The 18,700-nt window shown below is 40.5% G+C and overlaps 3 protein-coding genes across 5 annotated transcripts; all 3 read right to left on the reverse strand.

Moving 5' to 3' along the window:
• Positions 1–2,210: 2,210 nt before the first annotated feature.
• Positions 2,211–6,712, reverse strand: LOC114845201 (complement factor H-like). 2 transcript variants are annotated; one of them, XM_029133102.3, is made up of 9 exons: positions 5,743–6,712; positions 5,478–5,669; positions 5,192–5,374; positions 4,914–5,105; positions 3,803–3,853; positions 3,378–3,539; positions 3,092–3,265; positions 2,985–3,010; positions 2,211–2,889 (listed from the first exon to the last, which is right to left on the reverse strand). In XM_029133102.3, the coding sequence occupies exons 1-9, from the start codon at positions 5,798–5,800 to the stop codon at positions 2,875–2,877; spliced, it is 1,053 nt and encodes a 350-aa protein (XP_028988935.1). In that variant the 5' UTR covers positions 5,801–6,712; the 3' UTR covers positions 2,211–2,874. The 2 variants fall into 2 exon arrangements, with proteins under 2 accessions (XP_028988935.1, XP_028988938.1); XM_029133105.3 differs by having other exon boundaries at positions 5,478–5,664; positions 5,743–6,711.
• A 4,740-nt stretch (positions 6,713–11,452) lies between these two features.
• LOC121201630 (complement factor H-like) lies at positions 11,453–13,767 on the reverse strand. The gene is made up of 8 exons (XM_029133099.3): positions 13,323–13,767; positions 13,058–13,249; positions 12,797–12,976; positions 12,574–12,624; positions 12,332–12,493; positions 12,070–12,243; positions 11,881–11,906; positions 11,453–11,793 (listed from the first exon to the last, which is right to left on the reverse strand). The coding sequence occupies exons 1-8, from the start codon at positions 13,378–13,380 to the stop codon at positions 11,779–11,781; spliced, it is 858 nt and encodes a 285-aa protein (XP_028988932.1). The 5' UTR covers positions 13,381–13,767; the 3' UTR covers positions 11,453–11,778.
• A 156-nt stretch (positions 13,768–13,923) lies between these two features.
• LOC121201650 (complement factor H-related protein 4-like) lies at positions 13,924–16,725 on the reverse strand. Of its 2 annotated transcripts, XM_041068008.2 has the most exons (9): positions 16,567–16,725; positions 16,291–16,491; positions 15,874–16,056; positions 15,599–15,790; positions 15,056–15,106; positions 14,625–14,786; positions 14,340–14,513; positions 14,233–14,258; positions 13,924–14,137 (listed from the first exon to the last, which is right to left on the reverse strand). In XM_041068008.2, exons 1-9 carry the CDS (start codon positions 16,622–16,624, stop codon positions 14,123–14,125), a joined length of 1,062 nt encoding a protein of 353 aa, XP_040923942.1. In that variant the 5' UTR covers positions 16,625–16,725; the 3' UTR covers positions 13,924–14,122. The 2 variants fall into 2 exon arrangements, with proteins under 2 accessions (XP_040923942.1, XP_055359597.1); XM_055503622.1 differs by lacking the exons at positions 13,924–14,137; positions 14,233–14,258 and having other exon boundaries at positions 14,391–14,513; positions 14,615–14,786.
• Positions 16,726–18,700: the final 1,975 nt, after the last annotated feature.

Below are 18,700 nucleotides of genomic sequence, written 5' to 3' on the forward strand. Positions count from 1 at the left end.
ACATATCAATATCAATAATACTGTTAATGGGCGCAATTAATAAAAGGAACTGTGATATTTCCTTATGTTACATTACACTCACTGTATTTATTTCAAACCAGCTACAACCTGAAAATAATCAGATAATCAGATGTAGTGGAGTGAAAATGTGGAGCAGAGGTAGATAACTATTGTTACGCGTGGTGGTGATACATACATTTGCCTACATGTGGTTCTCCATCAGTGCACTGAACTGCAGCATAATGTTCTGTCTCCCAGCTCCACTTCAGCTTCTTACATTTAAATGTTTCCTTCTAACCATTCTTAATGTATGTACGCCAACGTCATTTAGCACAGGATGGTTCTCACTGTTCAGGATACAGAAAGCAGCTATGAAACAAACAAAGTATTTTTTAGACATTTTCTTCAACAGACGTTAAGTCATTAAAAGGTTTACTGAACCAGCACTGCTAGAAGATCCTGTCAAGACACAATAAAACCTGACATTGTTCAATACATCTAGAAATGCTCTTATTATGATAGTACAATTTGAAAATATGTACTGTATCAGTGCTACAATTAATTTTCATACAACAACAATGTTCTTTTTCTCCATTTTTATAATGAATGGAGACTAGAAGAGCCAAGACAGAGACAGAGCACAAAGAAGAACATCAGGCCAGCGCTGTTTAAGTGACAAACAAAGCAGAATCATGGAGGTTTAGCCGTCCTCACACTGATAGAGACAGTTACAGTTAGTTGGTTGTTGTTCATTGTCACATCTCAAACCACTGACAGACTCACTCTCACAGATGGGCATTGAGCTCCAGTCTCCATTTACACAAGTGGCTGATAATACATTGTTTTTGGTTTCATATCATTTGTCACATCTTATTTGTATTATCCTTCCATTCTCGTACCATCCAGTTGGGCTTGGACTGTATCTTGTGTTGGGGTTGACGTCTGGTTGAACACAACTACTTTCATCTGATGCAAGAAGAACAAAACCACAGTCAACAGGACAAAAGGTAAAAACACATACACACTGTGGTGGAGGAGACCACAGCCCATTGTTACATGCGCTTGTTGCCCACCAGCCCTGATCTGCTGGTTTATGTCCATTGTTACAGGTGTAGGTCAGCTTTGCTCCATGAGGATAAATGTCCTGCTTTGGTGTAAACAGACCGTGGACCAGCCATGAAGCTCTGGGGCCGACTTACACAACAAACACAACCGAGACATTGGTTACAAAGGTGATAAATCAAAGATTTCCGACCTATTATGAATTACAAATACCGCTAAATGGTTATTAATGGAGCTGTTGGAGCACGTTGTAACTCCTCTCCTTTTCATACAACTCGTGTATTCTTCCTGTGATCCTGCGTCATGATGGAGGCTCCTACTGTGTCGTCGTTCGTTCTGATTCTATTAACGTTCGTCAGACCGACATCCTCTGACTCTAATCGACCTGATTTGCTGACATCAATAGTGTGTACTGCATTGAAGTGATACTTCAGACTCAAAGTACTGCAGTGATTCAACTGATTCAGATTCAGTCTTACTGTGAATGACTCGTTTCCATGAACTCCGCAATTTGGAAGAGATTTAAATTGATAATATCTACGTAAGACACCTTTATTCTATTCGGTTCCAGTTCAGTGGGCGTTGCAGTGGTTTTAGGCCACGCCCCCAAAGGCTCTGAAGCATATCTCAGATCAAGCGCCCGCTCCTTCTGTGACCCAATGTTTGTCTGGATGAGTATTCAGCGCCAGTGAGCAATGGAATCTTCAAATATTAATAATAAAAACAAACAGTAACCACACATTGTCGGCGTTACTGCGCTATTAACGCGTTAACGTTATGGATTTAAATTAGGGTCAGATTAGATCTGTGCGTGCGTAAACCAATTTGTGCGTGTGATACCAGATTTGTACTTGTACTGGGGCTATGGCATGCTTACATTTATAAATAAATAATTAATTATAATTAAATAATTAATTATAATTAAAAACGCCAGTTTACGTTACTTACCTGTTAAACGTGTGCTTTCAGCGACAGAGTAATCTGGATGAAGCGCTTGGTTTACATTACATAACCCTAATAGGTAGGTAGGTAACAGTAGGCAGGTAACTAAAGGTCCTTGTAGACCGTGTTGATCAGCGGGAAGCACCAAGATCCTAAAATCCAAGCCTGTCTTACAACTGCATTACATATCAGGCAGTTTAAAGGCATTGTTAAAGCACACGTGTTTATTGTGGTCTGATAAACAATCACACAGAGTCACAACGGTAGCATTACTAGAACATACCCACCTTAACTCCAGCTGCACCATAACATAGCATAGCATTGCTAATAGCCTGTCAGCTAACATGCTACACTGACGTCTGATAGAAACACCGGTTTAACGTTCAACTGCATCACCTCCGCAAATCACGAGAGTAACGTCACACTTCATACACATGAATATGAGCCATCATGTCTGTCTGATCATTAAATATAATTAATAAGTCATCAGTAAAAGGACTAGCTTGTTGCTGCTTGTGGAGCTTTCAGGATCTGCTGTGCCACGTCAAAGGACTGCGACAACTTCCTTGTTCATTAGCCAATAAGAGAGTGGAGGCAAATTAAGGTCACATTATTTTACTTGTAAATTTAGCCACAATTTGTGCGTAATTTTAACGCCATAAATGATAAATGTAAGAACAGTATAGCTCCACAAGTACAAATATGGTTACGCATGCAATGGTTTCCACAGCTTTTAACACAGACTCACATGTTTCTACAACATGTAGTAGAAAGGCTTAAGTGATGAAGAAAAAACAAGAAATGATTGATTAAACCCCAGCGTGTGGCTTCCAGGCTGCTTCATGGTCACTGGTCACTGTGTGATGCAGCTTATTCACAGTTAGTCTGGCAACAGAACAGATGTAATAATACAGTAAATGACACAAGTAAACATAAATGAATATAAATAGTGTGACTGATTCATGAGTTGTAATACTCACAAACACTGCGTCAGTTGAGCTACAACCTGAAAATACCAGAAGAGAATATGTGAAGCAGCTGCTTCACTTCACAAACATTTTATTGTGGAGCTTAAAGTCATACTTACAGCTGCCTAACTGAATTTCTCCATCATTGCACTGGACCTCAGCTTTGTGTGTTGTCACCCAGTAAAACTTCAGTTTCTGACACTCCATTTCAACTGTTTCACCATTTTTAATATATTTCCGTCCAACGTCCTTTAACACATCATGTCCCTTAGTGTTTAAAACACAATAAGCAACTGCGAATAAAAAAAAAACAAGAACAGAAAGTGTCTTCACCTACTTCCTCTCCTTGACAAACATTTGAAATAAAACAGTGGGATAAAGTTCTTGCCTGTTACCTGTTCTTACCTTTGCAGGTGGGTTTATCTGACCACATGCCATTACTGTAACACTTCACAATCTCTGGACCCTCCAACGAGTAGAACGTATAGCAGCGATATTTCAGAGACATCAGATCACTTTGTACAACAACAGCATTTTGAACAATGGGGTGTCTTCCACAGTTAGAGACTGAAACAATAAAATAAACACAATATGAAGGTAAACAATTATTTAAATCCACAATGTCATGAAATACAAATTAATCCTTATTTTGTGTTGTAATTGAGTTAATAAACATAAACCATTAGGCCACATAGAATTTCACTCACTGATGGACCCAACATCAGATGGTTGATGGACATGTTGGGTCCATCAGTCTTTCGAAAGGTTGGAACCCACCCCCAGTTAAAGCTTTATCTATAATCTTGAATGGTATTAATGTAGTCATTTACTTGGTACCGTTGGGACCGTGCTCACTGAAGAACCAGAACTGCTGGAAGATCCTGTCAAGACACATGGAGCAGCAGTTGTTAGAAGTTATTGTAATGGGGAGTTGGTATAGATGTTGTCAAGACAATTCAAATACTGTGGGTGATTTAAAATAGAGGAATCGTTCATTTGTATTTGACACAGGTTGGAAGCTAAGAGATGCAGATGCTGTTCCCTACACATGACACATTATTTTTCCTTCCTTTTTAAACAAGATGTCACAAAGTCATGATTAAGTCAACTGAGGCGATATTAGCAGACGTCCACCCCCCAAATAAAGCCACAGACACATAGATGATGTTGAAGATCACCAGCCTCCATGACTCCACTTGATAAACGTAAACCTGATGTTGATACACAATTTATGGCTAATGTCAACCTTTTTTGATCCACACACTAATACGATAGAAACAGTGTTTGACCACTTTGTTTGATCCCTGCACAGCATTTCGGTGGCGCTGGTTCACACAAGTCATTTGGCTCACTGCTTATGTAGAAATCTTTACCATAGCAGCTTTAAAGTAGCAGAAAGTCACAAACCTTTGCATATAATTTTTTAATCAAACTATCCCTCAGCCTTTCACGGCGCTCTAGGAAGCGGACCCACACGCACAGCGGAGACAAGGCTCAGTGAACAACAGGGTTTATTCGAGCTCGTGGTCAGGCAGGCAAGGGTCGGTACACAAAGACGGCGGGTTTCAGTACAGGCAAGGATCTGGCAAACGGTGGTCAAAAGACAGGCTTCGGTCGGACTTACGGCAAGGCGGTATCACAGGTGAGGCGGAAAGCAAGGTCAGGAAAACAGGATCGGTAACGAGACAATACAGGAATGAATGCTGGACTGCTGGCTATAACACAACGAGACAATCTGGCAAGGTGCTGGGCTTAGAGGTGGTGCTTAAATACTAAATGGTGACGACTAAATGACAGACAGGTGAGTAGATTAGAACCGGGAGCAAGGCTGACTGAAACTAACAATGACTGCGACAGGAAGTGGTGACAAAATAAAACCGGAAATGAGTAATTACAGTGACTAAATGATCTAGACTGTGACACAACCCACTGGTCACTTACTGCAGGTTGGACCTTCAGTCCAGTTTCCAGATATGCAAGTGACAGACTTCATGGATTCTCCCTGCTCTGTGGTGTAGCCATCCTCACACTGATACATCACTTCTGAATCTACAGCAAACACCTCCTGATGTGTCTGGTTGATTATTACAGCGTGAGGGAGTTGAGGAGGTTCACTGCATGAGTCTGCACTTTCTGGAAAAGGCACATTAACACACAATCAGACAGTTAGTTAGTTGGTTGTTGTTCATTGTCACAGCTCAAACCACTGACAGACTCACTCTCACAGACAGGCATTGATCTCCAGGCTCCATCTTTACAAGTGCCTGTTAATAGATTGTTTTTGGTTTCATAGCCTTTGTTACATTTTACTCGTATCTTCGTTCCATTCTCGTACCATCCAGTTGGGCTTGGACTGTATATTGTATTGGGGACGTCGTCTGGTTGAACACAACTACTTTCATCTGACGCAAGAAGAACAAAACCACAGTCAACAGGACAAAGGGTAAAAACACAGTTTGATGCATTTCAGTAATTTAACATTGTATGTATTTAGGAACCACTTACCGATACACTGTGGTGGAGGAGACCACAGCCCATTGTTACACGTGCTCATAACCCACCAGCCCTGATCTGCTGGTTTATGTCCATTGTTACAGGTGTAGGTCAGCTTTGCTCCATGAGGATAAATGTCCTGCTTTGGTGTAAACAGACCGTGGACCAGTACAGGAGCAGCGCAGGACCGAGTCTCACTCTGTCCTAATCAGAACAAATAGGAAGACTACAGTAAGTTTAACTTTAACAAATGTGAAATGCTGAAAAATGTTCTCACCGTGAAGTTCTGCAGGAAACCAAAACAGAAGAACAAATCCAAGGTGTCTGATGCACATGTTTTAGGAAGATCCTGCAACAAGTTGAGTTAAACGACGAGCTCAGAGCAGAATGAGGCGACGATTGAAGCTTCTTCCCCCTCCAATGTTAGTGGAGCCACATTCAGGCATAGTGTGAATGATCTGCAGCCAAAATCAATAGAGGCACAAACACAGGAAAGAACAACAAACAGAGACTGAAACACAGGCACGAAGCTCTGGGGCCGACTTACACAACAAACTGGACAGAAAATCGTTACAAAGGTGATAAATCAAAGATTTTCTAACACATGAATTACACATACAGCTAAATGGTTATTTATATTTATCGGCAAATGAACAAAAAAACTAAACAAAACATAAAAACCTAAATCCCATACTGAAGTTTTCCTGTTGTAACAGTGTAGTAAAATAAACCCTATTATCTATTTCTCTCTCTCTCTCTCTCTCTCTCTCACTCTCTCTCTCTTTCTTTAAAATGTATTTGAAAACCAAATAAATAAATAAATAAATATGTATCTTTGGGCTGATAATTTAAGTGATAATAAAAACCACTGAACACAACAGTGTCACGGCGGCGGCCATGGAGATGGCGGACCCACATGCACAGCACAGGAGGCAGACAGGTAAGTACTGTATAAGGGTTTCAATACAAGCTCAGAGTCAGGATACAGACGGAGGTCGGTACACAAAGGCAGATTGGCCACAGCACAAGAGGAGCAGGCAATGGCGAAGTCACAGAGGCAGGCAGGCAGGCAGGCAGGCAGGCAGGCAGGCAGGCAGGCAGGCAGGCAGGCAACGGAACAGACAGGGGTGATCCAACTACGGCTTCAAAAACGGGAATAACAATCAAGATAACGCTGGAACGAGGTACGAAAACACACGATCTGGCAGAGGACTGGTGTGAGTGCTGGTGACTAAATACTGACGACTTGATTACAGATTGGTGGCAGCTGAAGACCGGAAGTAAAGTGAACCTAAAACCTGGCGTGATACAGAACGGATATGTACAAAATAAAACAGGAAACGGACATACAGTACAAAACCCTGGATTGTGACAATCAGAGTGTGTGGTGGTGATGGAGACAACAACATCCTCTGATATACTGTAATAAGTTTTTGTGGTCAGTCTACACTAAAAACGGTTGCTCAGCACCCTCCAGACAATGTCTCCACTCCTCTAATGCAATCTTAATGGCCAGCAGCTCCCGATCTCCGATGTCATAGTTCCTCTCGGCGGGGGACAACTTACCGGACATGAGCGCACAGAGATGCAGCTTGCCATCGTTCGGGTCCCACTGTGACATCACGGCCCCCACCCCGGACTCAGAAGCGTCCACCTCCACCACAAACTGCTGGGATGGCCTTAGAAGAAGTGAGAGCGTGTAGAGGAGAGGCAAGGGCCTGAAAGACAGCCAGAGCGTTCGTCAACCCGAACGCCATTATCAAGTATTCGAAGTGGCCTTTGGGAGTGTTGAAGGCGGTCGTCCACTCATCCCCCTGTCTGACCCGCACTGGGTCGTATGCATTATGAAGATCCAGCTTGGTGAAATATTTAGCTCCAGACAGTAATTCAAAGGTCGAAGACAACAAAGGGAGAGGGTAGGAGTCTCTGACAGTGATTTCAGTAAGACCCCGGTAGTCGATGCATGGACGGAGAGACCCATCCTTTTTGCCGATGAAAAAGAAGCCGGCGCCTGCCGTAGAGGACGAAGGTCTAATCAGCCCCGCGGCCAGGGCTCTCTCCAAATACTCCTTCATGGCCTTTTTCTATGGGGGAGAGCTGACGACGCGCAGGTAGGTAGTCAGGTGGGAGTCTGTTGGGTCCGGTATCGTGTCTGTTGGTTCCTCCAACAAGGCTGGATCCACCTAGATCTGGCACACCCAGATCCCCATTCCACGATCTCAGCACTCTGCCAATTGAGCCGCAGATTATAAAGTCGGAGCCAGGTATGTCCTAAAACCACTGAGTGGTAACAGGCTGAAACAACAAGAAAGTTAATAGTCTCTGTGTGGGAATTGGGATAAAACAAAGTTACCGGATCGGTGTGGTGTGTGATCCTCCAGAGATGTATCTGTCTGTCTGTCCGTCCGTCCGTCCGTCCGTCCGTCCATCCATCCATCCATCCATCCATCCATCCATCCATCCATCCATCCATCCATCCATCCATCCATCCATCCATCCATCCATCCATCCATCCATCCATCCATCCATCCATCCATCCATCCATCCATCCATCCATCCATCCATCCATCCATCCATCTATCTATCTATCTATCTATCTATCTATCTATCTATCTATCTATCTATCTATCTATCTATCTATCTATCTATCTATCTATCTATCTATCTATCTATCTATCTATCTATCTATCTATCTATCTATCTATCTATCTATCTATCTATCTATCTATCTATCTATCTATCTATCTATCTATCTATCTATCTATCTATCTATCTATCCTAATTGCACAATGTATATTTCTAATAATTGCTAGCCTTAATGTCCTGTCCTATAAAACTCCCTTCACTTCCCCTACAGCCATTTCTCCCATGATTAGACCCTGTGCCTCCTCACATTGTACTGGCTCATGTGTCTTGTCTCGTTGTCCTGTCTAACACCGGCTGCTGTTTCGTGTGGTATTGGCTAAACTGTCCTTTTTGTTGTCAATAACAAAAGCAAAGCTCAATCACAACCTTCACACGCAAGCTTGTGCTTTTGATGAGCAGTGATCGAACAAAAAGAATTGCCTCATCCATGTGGAAGAGGCTTCACCAGGGGACATTGTGTGTCTGCATGCAGATGAACGAATGTAGATGCTTTCATTTTGTGGTTTCATTATCATCAACTGGGTTTTTCTGATATCTAGTTGTCAGGATAAACCCGTGGTTGTGGTTCAGTCCTCCCCAGGAACCGAACAGAGGTTTAGTGGAAAAAAATAATAAAAAACGTTGTATTCTTTCTGCTTAAAACAAAAAAACTAGTGTAACTACTGTATTTAAACCACAGTACTTACAGTGAACACAAACACAAAACAGTAAAGACATTTCATTTTTCTTATATGCATTATATTCTTATATGCCTTGATATTTTTATATATTGTTTATATGATTTAATTTTACAAATTTTCAGCTAAACTAACTAAACAAACTAAATTTCGGTACACTATACAGTTTGTCTGGAACATGAAGCTGTACTGGCTCAGTTCTACACGACTGTCACTGAATCGGTCTTCACTTCCTCCACCACCTCGTTGGTGCCCCCATGTTGTCCCCTCACAGGACTGCACTAAGTGAGCGCCTGAGGACCCACGGTGGAGAGAAACCTCACCTTTGCAGTGTCTGTGGCCAGAGGTTCCGTCATGGCAGCTCCTACAGGTGGGTCCAACTACATTTGAGCAGATGTCTAATTAAAATTCACGGCTGTCATTACAGTTTTTCTCAGTCGCTTTGGTACAATTCTCAGATCAGAATGAAATTCTCAAACTTTTTGTTTAATCTTCACATCACTATGTCACGTGTGCACATCGTATAAGCAGTTTCTCACTTCTTTGAACAAGTTGCAAATGCTTTGGTACATGCATTCAAATGATTATGTACAATTCCCTGCTCTTTGCTAGATTATGAATTGTTTATGTCATGCTGATCAAAATATATTATATACAGTAGTTCACTGTGCACTAGTCTCACTCTTCAAAACATCTAGTCATTAGTTCATTGTATAAGTCATTAACTGCAAAATGGTTGACCAACTTGTCATAATGTGACAAACATATTTCTTTACATCTCCATTATATGTCTTTTTCTAAATTTGTCTTGATTTGGTAAATTGCTCTCAGGTGACTTGACTTTCTCTAATAAAGGTGCATTTCGTCATTAACCATCAACTGGCAAGTATATATATATATATTTATACTTGCCAGTGAACTACTATATATCTATATATATACAGTATATATATATATGGCACAACACAATGTTCTATCTCTGACCATGGTGTGCTTACACATTTTCACATAATTGGTCCATACAACACAGAGCATCTTATCACCTTTCTAGAAACTCTCTACAGAGCTCTCATCCCTGAAGAAGAGAGGGGTCAGAGTGAAGATCATCTGCCAAAGTATGTGATAGTTTGGCACAATGTGAGTTTTCATCACTCAAACACCATCAGGCATCAGGATAAAAAGTTATGATCACCAGCCACATAAACAAATGACCCTCCTGGCTGCCATTGTCCACTCTCTTGCAATCAAACAAAAAGATGTAACTTACATTTTACAGTAATTTTCATCCAAACTTTAGCCATAGTTTATGTCAGAACCTCCCTCCAAAGTACACAGTAATATTGACAGCATGACTAAGTAATTTGACTGTCTTGTTCGTAGACAATGACACAAGAACTTGACATTCTGATGCCACTGACACGTTCAATGACATAAAAACTTAGTTTTGAGAGATGAACTAAAGATTTTGAGCAAGTTACGGGCTTTTGCAAGAAATCCATAGTGTTTTGCTGTTTGTACAAATTGTTTTGAGAAATGCACACACGTTTGCAAACTTCAATTCTGATCTGAGAATTGTACTAAAGCGACTGAGAAAAACTGTAATGAATGAATTAAAATGTGAAAACAAGTTTAGTGGACAGACTGCACCTCAGAGGGTGATGTAACGCTTTAGCTGCTTACTGGTTACCTTGGACCAAAACCTGGGTTTGTGGGAGCAGCTAGTAGCTGAGGCAACAGACCACAGATTACATAGATTTTACATCCTGGCTTATTTATACATGTCTCTAAGGTCTTCTGCTGCAGCTTCCAGTTATTTATCTGAGTGGTGTGAGTGAAGGTCTCCTCACGTGGACACAAAAGTCACAGAGGCAGAAGACTGACCCGTCGTCCTTCCACTTATCACTATGCAGGCCAATTATTACACTTTAATTATACACTTACCAAGTTCTCGTATACTGTCAATTATAACTGTAGCACAGACAGCAACCAACTCAGAATTGAGAGACAGTATGCAAAAAAATAAAAGGCTCCGTCTCCAACTCTCCTAACACCACAGCTTTTCAACTCTTCCTTCATGTTACTTCCTAACAGGCAGCTGTTGTGCTCGTCTTACTGCCGTGTAGTTTTTCCAGCATGTAAAACCCATTTTCCCACTAAGTGGCGCTAATCACACTGAAACAGCTGCTGTAAAATCCTATTAAACTATTAACCATGACGCCATTACCCAACGACCTGAACAAGGTTTATATATGTATTAATTTATTAATTTTAAATAAAATCGCATTCAATTTGTAACCTCTCTATTCGTGTATTTTTACAATTAGGTTATAATCAAAAATGTAAGAAGCATCATATCCTACTGTTGCAGTAGTTTGTTTGTGTGAGTGGGCCAGGTCTGATTGTGTGTGATGCAAACAGTCCTTCTTTAAGCAAAAAAGGTATTGTTGGCTTAATGAAAAATTTAGTGCCAGATTTAATAAAGAACTCACTCAATAATGAGGAGATGAATATGTAGCCTTAAAATATAGTAGTTTATGTCTGTGTTTTTAACTGTGATGCCTTTACTCAGTGAAGTATTGTGAATTTATTAGCAGACTGGTTAAGTAGTAGTAACTGTTCCCATTTATATGTGAACTCATAAATTGATAATGTTCAATACAGACATGAAATTAGAAAAGTTGCGTTTTTAATACAAAAAGAGAAGAAATGATGGAGAGATCAGAATTTGAGAACATGTGTAGTTCATCTCAGAAGAATCCTAAACATCAAAACACTGTGTGAGTTCATGGATAACAAACTGGTTGGCTTCGGGCTGTGACTAACTTGATCCAAATAATAATTGTATCGACTTTGAACACAGATAAACAGTTTATTTCTATATTTGGTGTAAAAAGCCAAATAATAGAGTAATTATACTGTAGATTGTTTTTTTCAGGCTGGTTCCTGGTGTCAGACTCTCTGCAGTGTCTCTTTCCCCTTTATGATGCAGCTTAGGTGCAAGTATCCTGATTACAAATAACAACAATAATACTGTTAATGGGCGCAAATAATAAAATGAACTGGGATATTTCCTTATGTTACATTACACTCACCAAATTTCTTTGAAACCAGCCACAACCTGAAAATAATCAGATGATAAGATGTAGTGGAGTGAAAATGTGGAGCAATACACACACACACACACACACACACACACACACACACACACACACACACACACACACACACACACACACACACACACACACACACACACACACACACATTGTGGTGATGCTTACATTCGCCTAACTGGACTTCTCCATCAGTGCACTGGACCGCAGCATAATGATCTGTCACCCAGCTCCACTTCAGCTTCTTACATTTAAATGTTTCCGTCTCACCGTTCTTAATATATTTAAGTCCAACGTCATTTAGCACAGGATGGTTCTCAGTGTTTAGGGCGCAGAAAGCAGCTATGAAACAAACCAACATTATTCCTTTCCATAGTTTCCTCAACAGACCTTTATTGTTAAGTTATTAAAGTGTGTGTGCTGTTCTTACCTTTGCAGGTGGGAACCTTTGACCATGTGTTATTGCTGTAACACACCACGACTTTAGGACCCACCAGGGAGTAAAAGCTGTTGCACTGATATTTTAGAAACATTTTATCACTTTCCACATAGTCGCCATTTTCAGTGCTGGGTTTTCTCCCACAGTTGCGAACTAAAACAAAATTCAAAATGAACATAAAACGTTTGAAATCATAAATAGATTCTGTCCTTTATTTGGTGAATGTCATTTACTTGGTACCGTTTGGACCTCACTCACTGAGGAGCCAGAACTGCTAGAAGATCCTGTCAACATCAACATCATGAAACATAGCGGTCAGTCACTGTTTGAGCAAGAAACCATTGTAATGGACCAAAGTTTATTCCTGTTATGTCAAACAATCTATGCTTTTTAAAAAAAATAAACATAGTATTTTTGCAAATATTGAGGCCAACAGATTAAAAAGGACAGACTTACTCTGACAGATGGGACCAGACGACCACGTTCCAGTCACACATGTTGCTGTCGTGTCCTTGTTTGCGTGTTCATATCCTGTGTCACATGTTATGCTGATAGTTGTTCCTTCTTCATACCAACCGTTCTGAGCTTCTGTGTATTTTCCATTGGGGATATTTGGTGGAATGCAGGCGTTTTCATCTGGAAATAAATGTTAAGACCAGATCTAAGACGCGCTGTCTCAGTTTCTCTCTGCTATAAGTTACACAACATGACACATACTGATACACTGTGGTGGAGGAGACCACGTCCCATTGTTACATGTGCTTGTTGCCCACCGGCCCTGATCTGCTGCTTTACGGCCATTGTTACAGGTGTAGGTCAGCTTTGCTCCATGAAGATAAGTCTCTTCTTTTGGATCTAACAAACCATGGTCCAGTACAGGAGCAGTGCAGGACCAAACCTCACTCTGTCCTAATCAGAACAAATAGGAAGACTACAGTAAGTGTAACATTAACAAATGTAAAATGCTGTAAAATGTTCTCACCATGAAGTTCTGCTGGAAACCAAAGCAGAAAAGCAAATCCAAAGTGTCTGATGCACATGTTTTAGGAAGATCCTGCAACAAGTTGAGTTAAACGACGAGCTCAGAGCAGAATGAGGCGACGATTGAAGCTTCATCCCCTTAAATGTTAGTGAAGCCACATTCAGGCATCGTGTGAATGATCTGCAGCCAAAATCAATAGAGACACAAACACAGGAAAGAACAACAAACAGAGACTGAAACACAGGCACGAAGCTCTGGGGCCGACTTACACAACAAACACAACTGGACAGAAAATGGTTACAAAGGTGATAAATCAAAGATTTCCAACACATTATGAACTACACATACAGATAAAGGGTTATTTATAATTAGATGGAACTCAGAAAATCATTAATTCTAATTTAGTGCCATCCACTTGATAGTGTTGGCTCTACATGAAAAACTTTAAACAATGATAACCAAGCAGTGAAATTAGTTCTAACTGGGAACAAGTACAAAGAGGCTAAAACAGCTCCTCATTGCAGAACCTAACATGCTGTAAAATAATATGATCAGTTTGGACGAGGCAACAATAACCTCTGCTACAATAACAGACTTTAGACTCCATCAAAGCTTTATTCAGACAATGGTTTCCACAGATTTTAACACAGACTCACATGTTACTACAACATGTAGTAGAAAGGCTTAAGTGATAAAGAGAAAAAAAACAAGAAATGATTGATTAAACCCCAGCATGTGGCTTCCAGGCTGGTTCCTGTTGTCAGGCTGCTTCATGCTCAGTGGTCACTGTGTGATGCAGCTTATTTACAGTCAGTCTGGTAATAGAACAGATGTAATAACACAGTAAATGACACAAATAAACATAAATGAATATAAATAGTGAGACTGATTCATGAGTTGTAATACTCACAAACGCTGTGTCAGTTGGGCTACAACCTGAAAATAACAGAAGAGAATATGTGAAGCCGCTGCTTCACTTCACACACATTTTAATGTGGAGCTTAAAGTCATACTTACAGCTGCCTAACTGAATTTCTCCATCATTGCACTGGACCTTAGCTTTGTGTGTTCTCACCCAGTAAAACTTCAGTTTCTGACACTCCATTTCGACTGTTTCACCATTTTTAATATATTTCCGTCCAACGTCCTTTAACACATCATGTCCCTTAGTGTTTAAAACACAATAAGCAACTGCGAATAAAAAAAAACAAGAACAGAAAGTGTCTTCACCTACTTTGTCTCCTTGACAAACATTTGAAATAAAACAAAGGGATAAAGTTCTTACCCGTTACCTGTTCTTACCTTTGCAGGTGGGGTTTTCTGACCACATGCCATTACTGTAACACTTCACAATCTCTGGACCCTCCAACGAGTAGAACGTATTGCAGCGATATTTCAGAGACATTAGATCACTTTGTACAACAACAGCATTTATAACAATGGGGTGTCTTCCACAGTTAGAGACTGAAACAATAAAATAAACCCAATATGAAGGTAAATAATTATTTAAATCCACAATTTCATTAAATACAAATTAATCCTTATTTAGTGTTGTAATTGAGTTAATAAACATAAAACATTAGGCCACATTGAATCTCACTCACTGATGGACCCAACATGTGCATCAGATGGTTGATGGACATGTTGGGTCCATCAGTCTTTAGAAAGGTTGGAACCCACCCCCAGTTAAAGCTTTATCTATAATCCTGAATGGTGTGAATGCAGTCATTTACTTGGTACCGTTGGGACCGTGCTCACTGAGGAACCAGAACTGCTGGAAGATCCTGTCAAGACACATGGAGCAGCAGTTGTTAGAAGTTATTGTAATGGGGTGTTGGTATACATGTCATCAAGACAATTCAAATACTGTAGGTGATTTAAAATAGAGGAGTTGTTCATTTGTATTTGACACAGGTTGGAAGCTAGAAGATGCAGATGCTGTTCCCCACAGACGGTTCACCCCCCACATAAAGCCACAGACACATAGATGATGTTGAAGATCTCCAGCCTTCATGACTCCACTTGATGAACGTAAACCTGATGTTAGCTTCATACACAATTTATGGTATGGTGTCAACCTTTTTTGACCGACACACTAGTACGATAGAAACAGTTTGTTTGATCCCTGCACAGCATTTAGCTGGCCGTGGTTCACACAAGTCATTTGGCTCACTGCTTATCTAGAAATGTCTACCGTAGCAGCTTTAAAGTAGTAGAAGGTCACAAACCTGTGCAATTTTTTAATCACACTATCCCTCAGCCCACTGGTCACTTACTGCACGTTGGACCTTCAGTCCAGTTTCCAGATATGCAAATAACAGACTTCATGGATTCTCCCTGCTCTGTGGTGTAGCCGTCCTCACACTGATACATCACTTCTGAATCTACAGCAAACACCTCCTGATATTTCTGGTTGATTATTACAGCGTGAGGAAGTTGAGGAGGTTCACTGCATGAGTCTGCACTTTCTGGAAAAAAGACACATTAACAATCAGACAGTTACAGTTAGTTGGTTGTTGTTTATTGTCACAGCTCAACCACTGACACTCACTCTCACAGACGGGCATTGAGCTCCAGGTTCCGTTTATACAAGTGCCTGTTAATAGATTGTTTTTGGTTCCATATCCTTTGTTACATTTTACTTGTATCTTCTTTTCATTCTCGTACCATCCAGTTGTGTTTGAACTGTATCTTGTATTGGGGACGTCCTCTGGTTTAACACAGCTATTTTCATCTAATGGAAGAAGAACAAAACCACAGTCAACATTTACAACTTGTAGAACACTCATACTAAATTTAAAGTCATATCTGACTTTCAACTCTCCAGTTGCTGCTCTTCCATTTTAGATATACACCTTATCATAACAACGCAGAATATTATCAGCATATACAAAATATACAAAAATAAATTGACCATCACTCCACTGTAAACGTTTCCAGTATGAGATGAGCTTCATGAAGTACTCACCAATACATTGTGGTTCAGGAGACCACTTGCCATTCAGACACGTGATCTGCGCCCACCAACCCTCTGCTGCTGGTTTTAGTCCATTATCACAGGAATAACTGATCGTTTGGTTATGATTATATTTGTCTTTTGGTATGAGAACAAAACCAACATTGTCCAGGCGAGGAGGCAAACAATCCTGCTTTGCTGTCGGTGCTGGAACTGTGAAAACAAGAGAAGAATCTAATGACAGCACTTATGTTTAAAAATGAGCTAAAATTCATTCAAGTTTCTCACTGAGCAGCACGGCAGGAAACCAAAGCAGGAGAACCAATGCAGGGTGTCTCAGATGCATTTTGTCTCAAATTGCCTGAGGAGAAAAGCGGCGCTCGTCTTTCAGAGCCACACAGTTAATCATTGTCAAGGACTTCCCCTAATGGTTTGGAAATAGTAAATAGTGCAGTTTCTGACACAGTGAGCTTGTTCAGCAGCCAACACAAATACAATGACAGGCCTCATGTCCTCAAACTCAGCAGATGTGAGTCTCTTGAATAAAGATTAAAAACAGCAGCGTCGGTCTTATTTCAGGTGGAGTTGGTTTACTTTGGAACAAACTGTAGAAGATATAAGAGATGAGTTACTATTCAGGAATTTACTACTCCTGACATTAAATTTGTTATTTTATTTCAGAATGACCCCAAATGATCAATGTGTCCTTGGGACCTTCAGCCAGTCATTACCAAAGAAATCAATGTGACTGTTTACATATCAGATTTCAGACTTCAATTTCCAACAAGCCGTGGGCAGAGGTCAGTGTTGTGATGGCCACAACAAATGCAAAGTTTGTATTCTGTAATATAATTTATTAACCTAGTGGTCATGGAATCTGTTTTATATTAGTTTCAAAGCCTCAAAGTAGATATAAGCCATAAAAAATATAACTGGATGAGTCACACTAAACTGCCCATTGTCTTGATATTTCTCCTTTTCAATTTAGTTTATATTTCAGGTTCTTGCTTTTTTAACTGAAATCATAAAATACCAACCACAGGCTTTACTGTTACAGGTAGACATTTAAAACTAACCACCATAATCATAACATCGTCCCTCCTGTGTGTTTGCCCTCGGTTTAGGTCTCACATGAGCTATGAGCAAGGTAAAGTCTGACCCCCTCCTAAAAGTGTGCATAAAGTACAAGTTGTTTTTCCTGTGCCAAGTTTTCCATTACCTGTGACAAGTAGTGACCAAGTGAAGGAGCAGAGAGAAGACTCTACACTCGTCTAGAGGCGGTTACTATGACCTGCTGTTAAAGGAACGGATTCAGACATGTTAGACTTCATAAAAACATGTCCCACAGGCCAACTGGTGGGAAAGTCGAATCACACAATCAGACATCTTATTGACTGTGTTGGCCCTTTGCCTCGTTCTAAATCTGGTAATGCCATCTTGCTCACAGTTATGTCATATCCAGCAGCTTTCCCTTTTACCACCCACAAAAGCTGTGGTGAAAGCTCTTACTCAGTTTGTTTCTATTTTTGGTCTTCCAAAGGTTTTTTAAACTGAACAGGGTTCAAATTTTACATCTAACATGTTTGCAAAAGTTTTAAGACAGCTTTAAGATGCTCAGAGTCTAGGTGCTCTGGATTTCACCAAACATTAAAATCTTTCCTGCTTGCTCAATGCACTGAATTAGATGGAGATTGGGAGGATGATTTGCCCTGGTTAATGTTAGCTGCAAGAAGAGTGAGCCAAGAGAGTTTTGGTTTTAGCCCAAATGATCTTGTCTTTGGACACATGGTAGGGGCCCTCTGGCTTCTTTGCACGGTGACTAGAAAGCTGAGGAACCAGTAGTTAGTTCTCCATTCCAGTTCCGTACCTTACTGTGGCCTCTAAAGTGTCAGAGTTGAACTATTTATTTGAAACTCCCAACAGGAAGAAGTGTGTACAGTTGTGTCACTTGAACTTGTTAAAACATTACTTTGGATGCCTTGCTCATCTAGCTGGTTGTTGGTAAAGAAACCAGGTTTAACTGTTAGATTTCCAATTTCCGTTAAGTGAATTCAATGACTTTCCTCGCATGGAAGACTGCATGGACCAAGTGGGGTCTGCTAGGTTACTGGGATAATCTAACCTTGCTTTTGGCTAAGGTCAGGTTAGACCTGTTAGAGCTAAGGCGTTAGCCATTGGTCAGTTTCCTGAAGGCTGATTGCCTACATCTGTGGAATCTGAAAGGAGTCTTTAAAAGGGCAACCGTTTTTGTGTCTCTGTCCCTCTCTCCAACACACTAATCAGTTATGTACTTAAGTACTACTTCCGGTTAATTGATTTTAGCCTTGTTATAGAACATCTATGTGTGGCCTCTCTCTTATTTGTCTGCCTTGAGCCAGCAGGTAACAGTATTAACCAGGTAATTATTATTATTTGTAAATGA

Source organism: Betta splendens, chromosome 17, assembly GCF_900634795.4.
Source record: "Betta splendens chromosome 17, fBetSpl5.4, whole genome shotgun sequence".
NCBI classification, from domain to species: domain Eukaryota; kingdom Metazoa; phylum Chordata; class Actinopteri; order Anabantiformes; family Osphronemidae; genus Betta; species Betta splendens.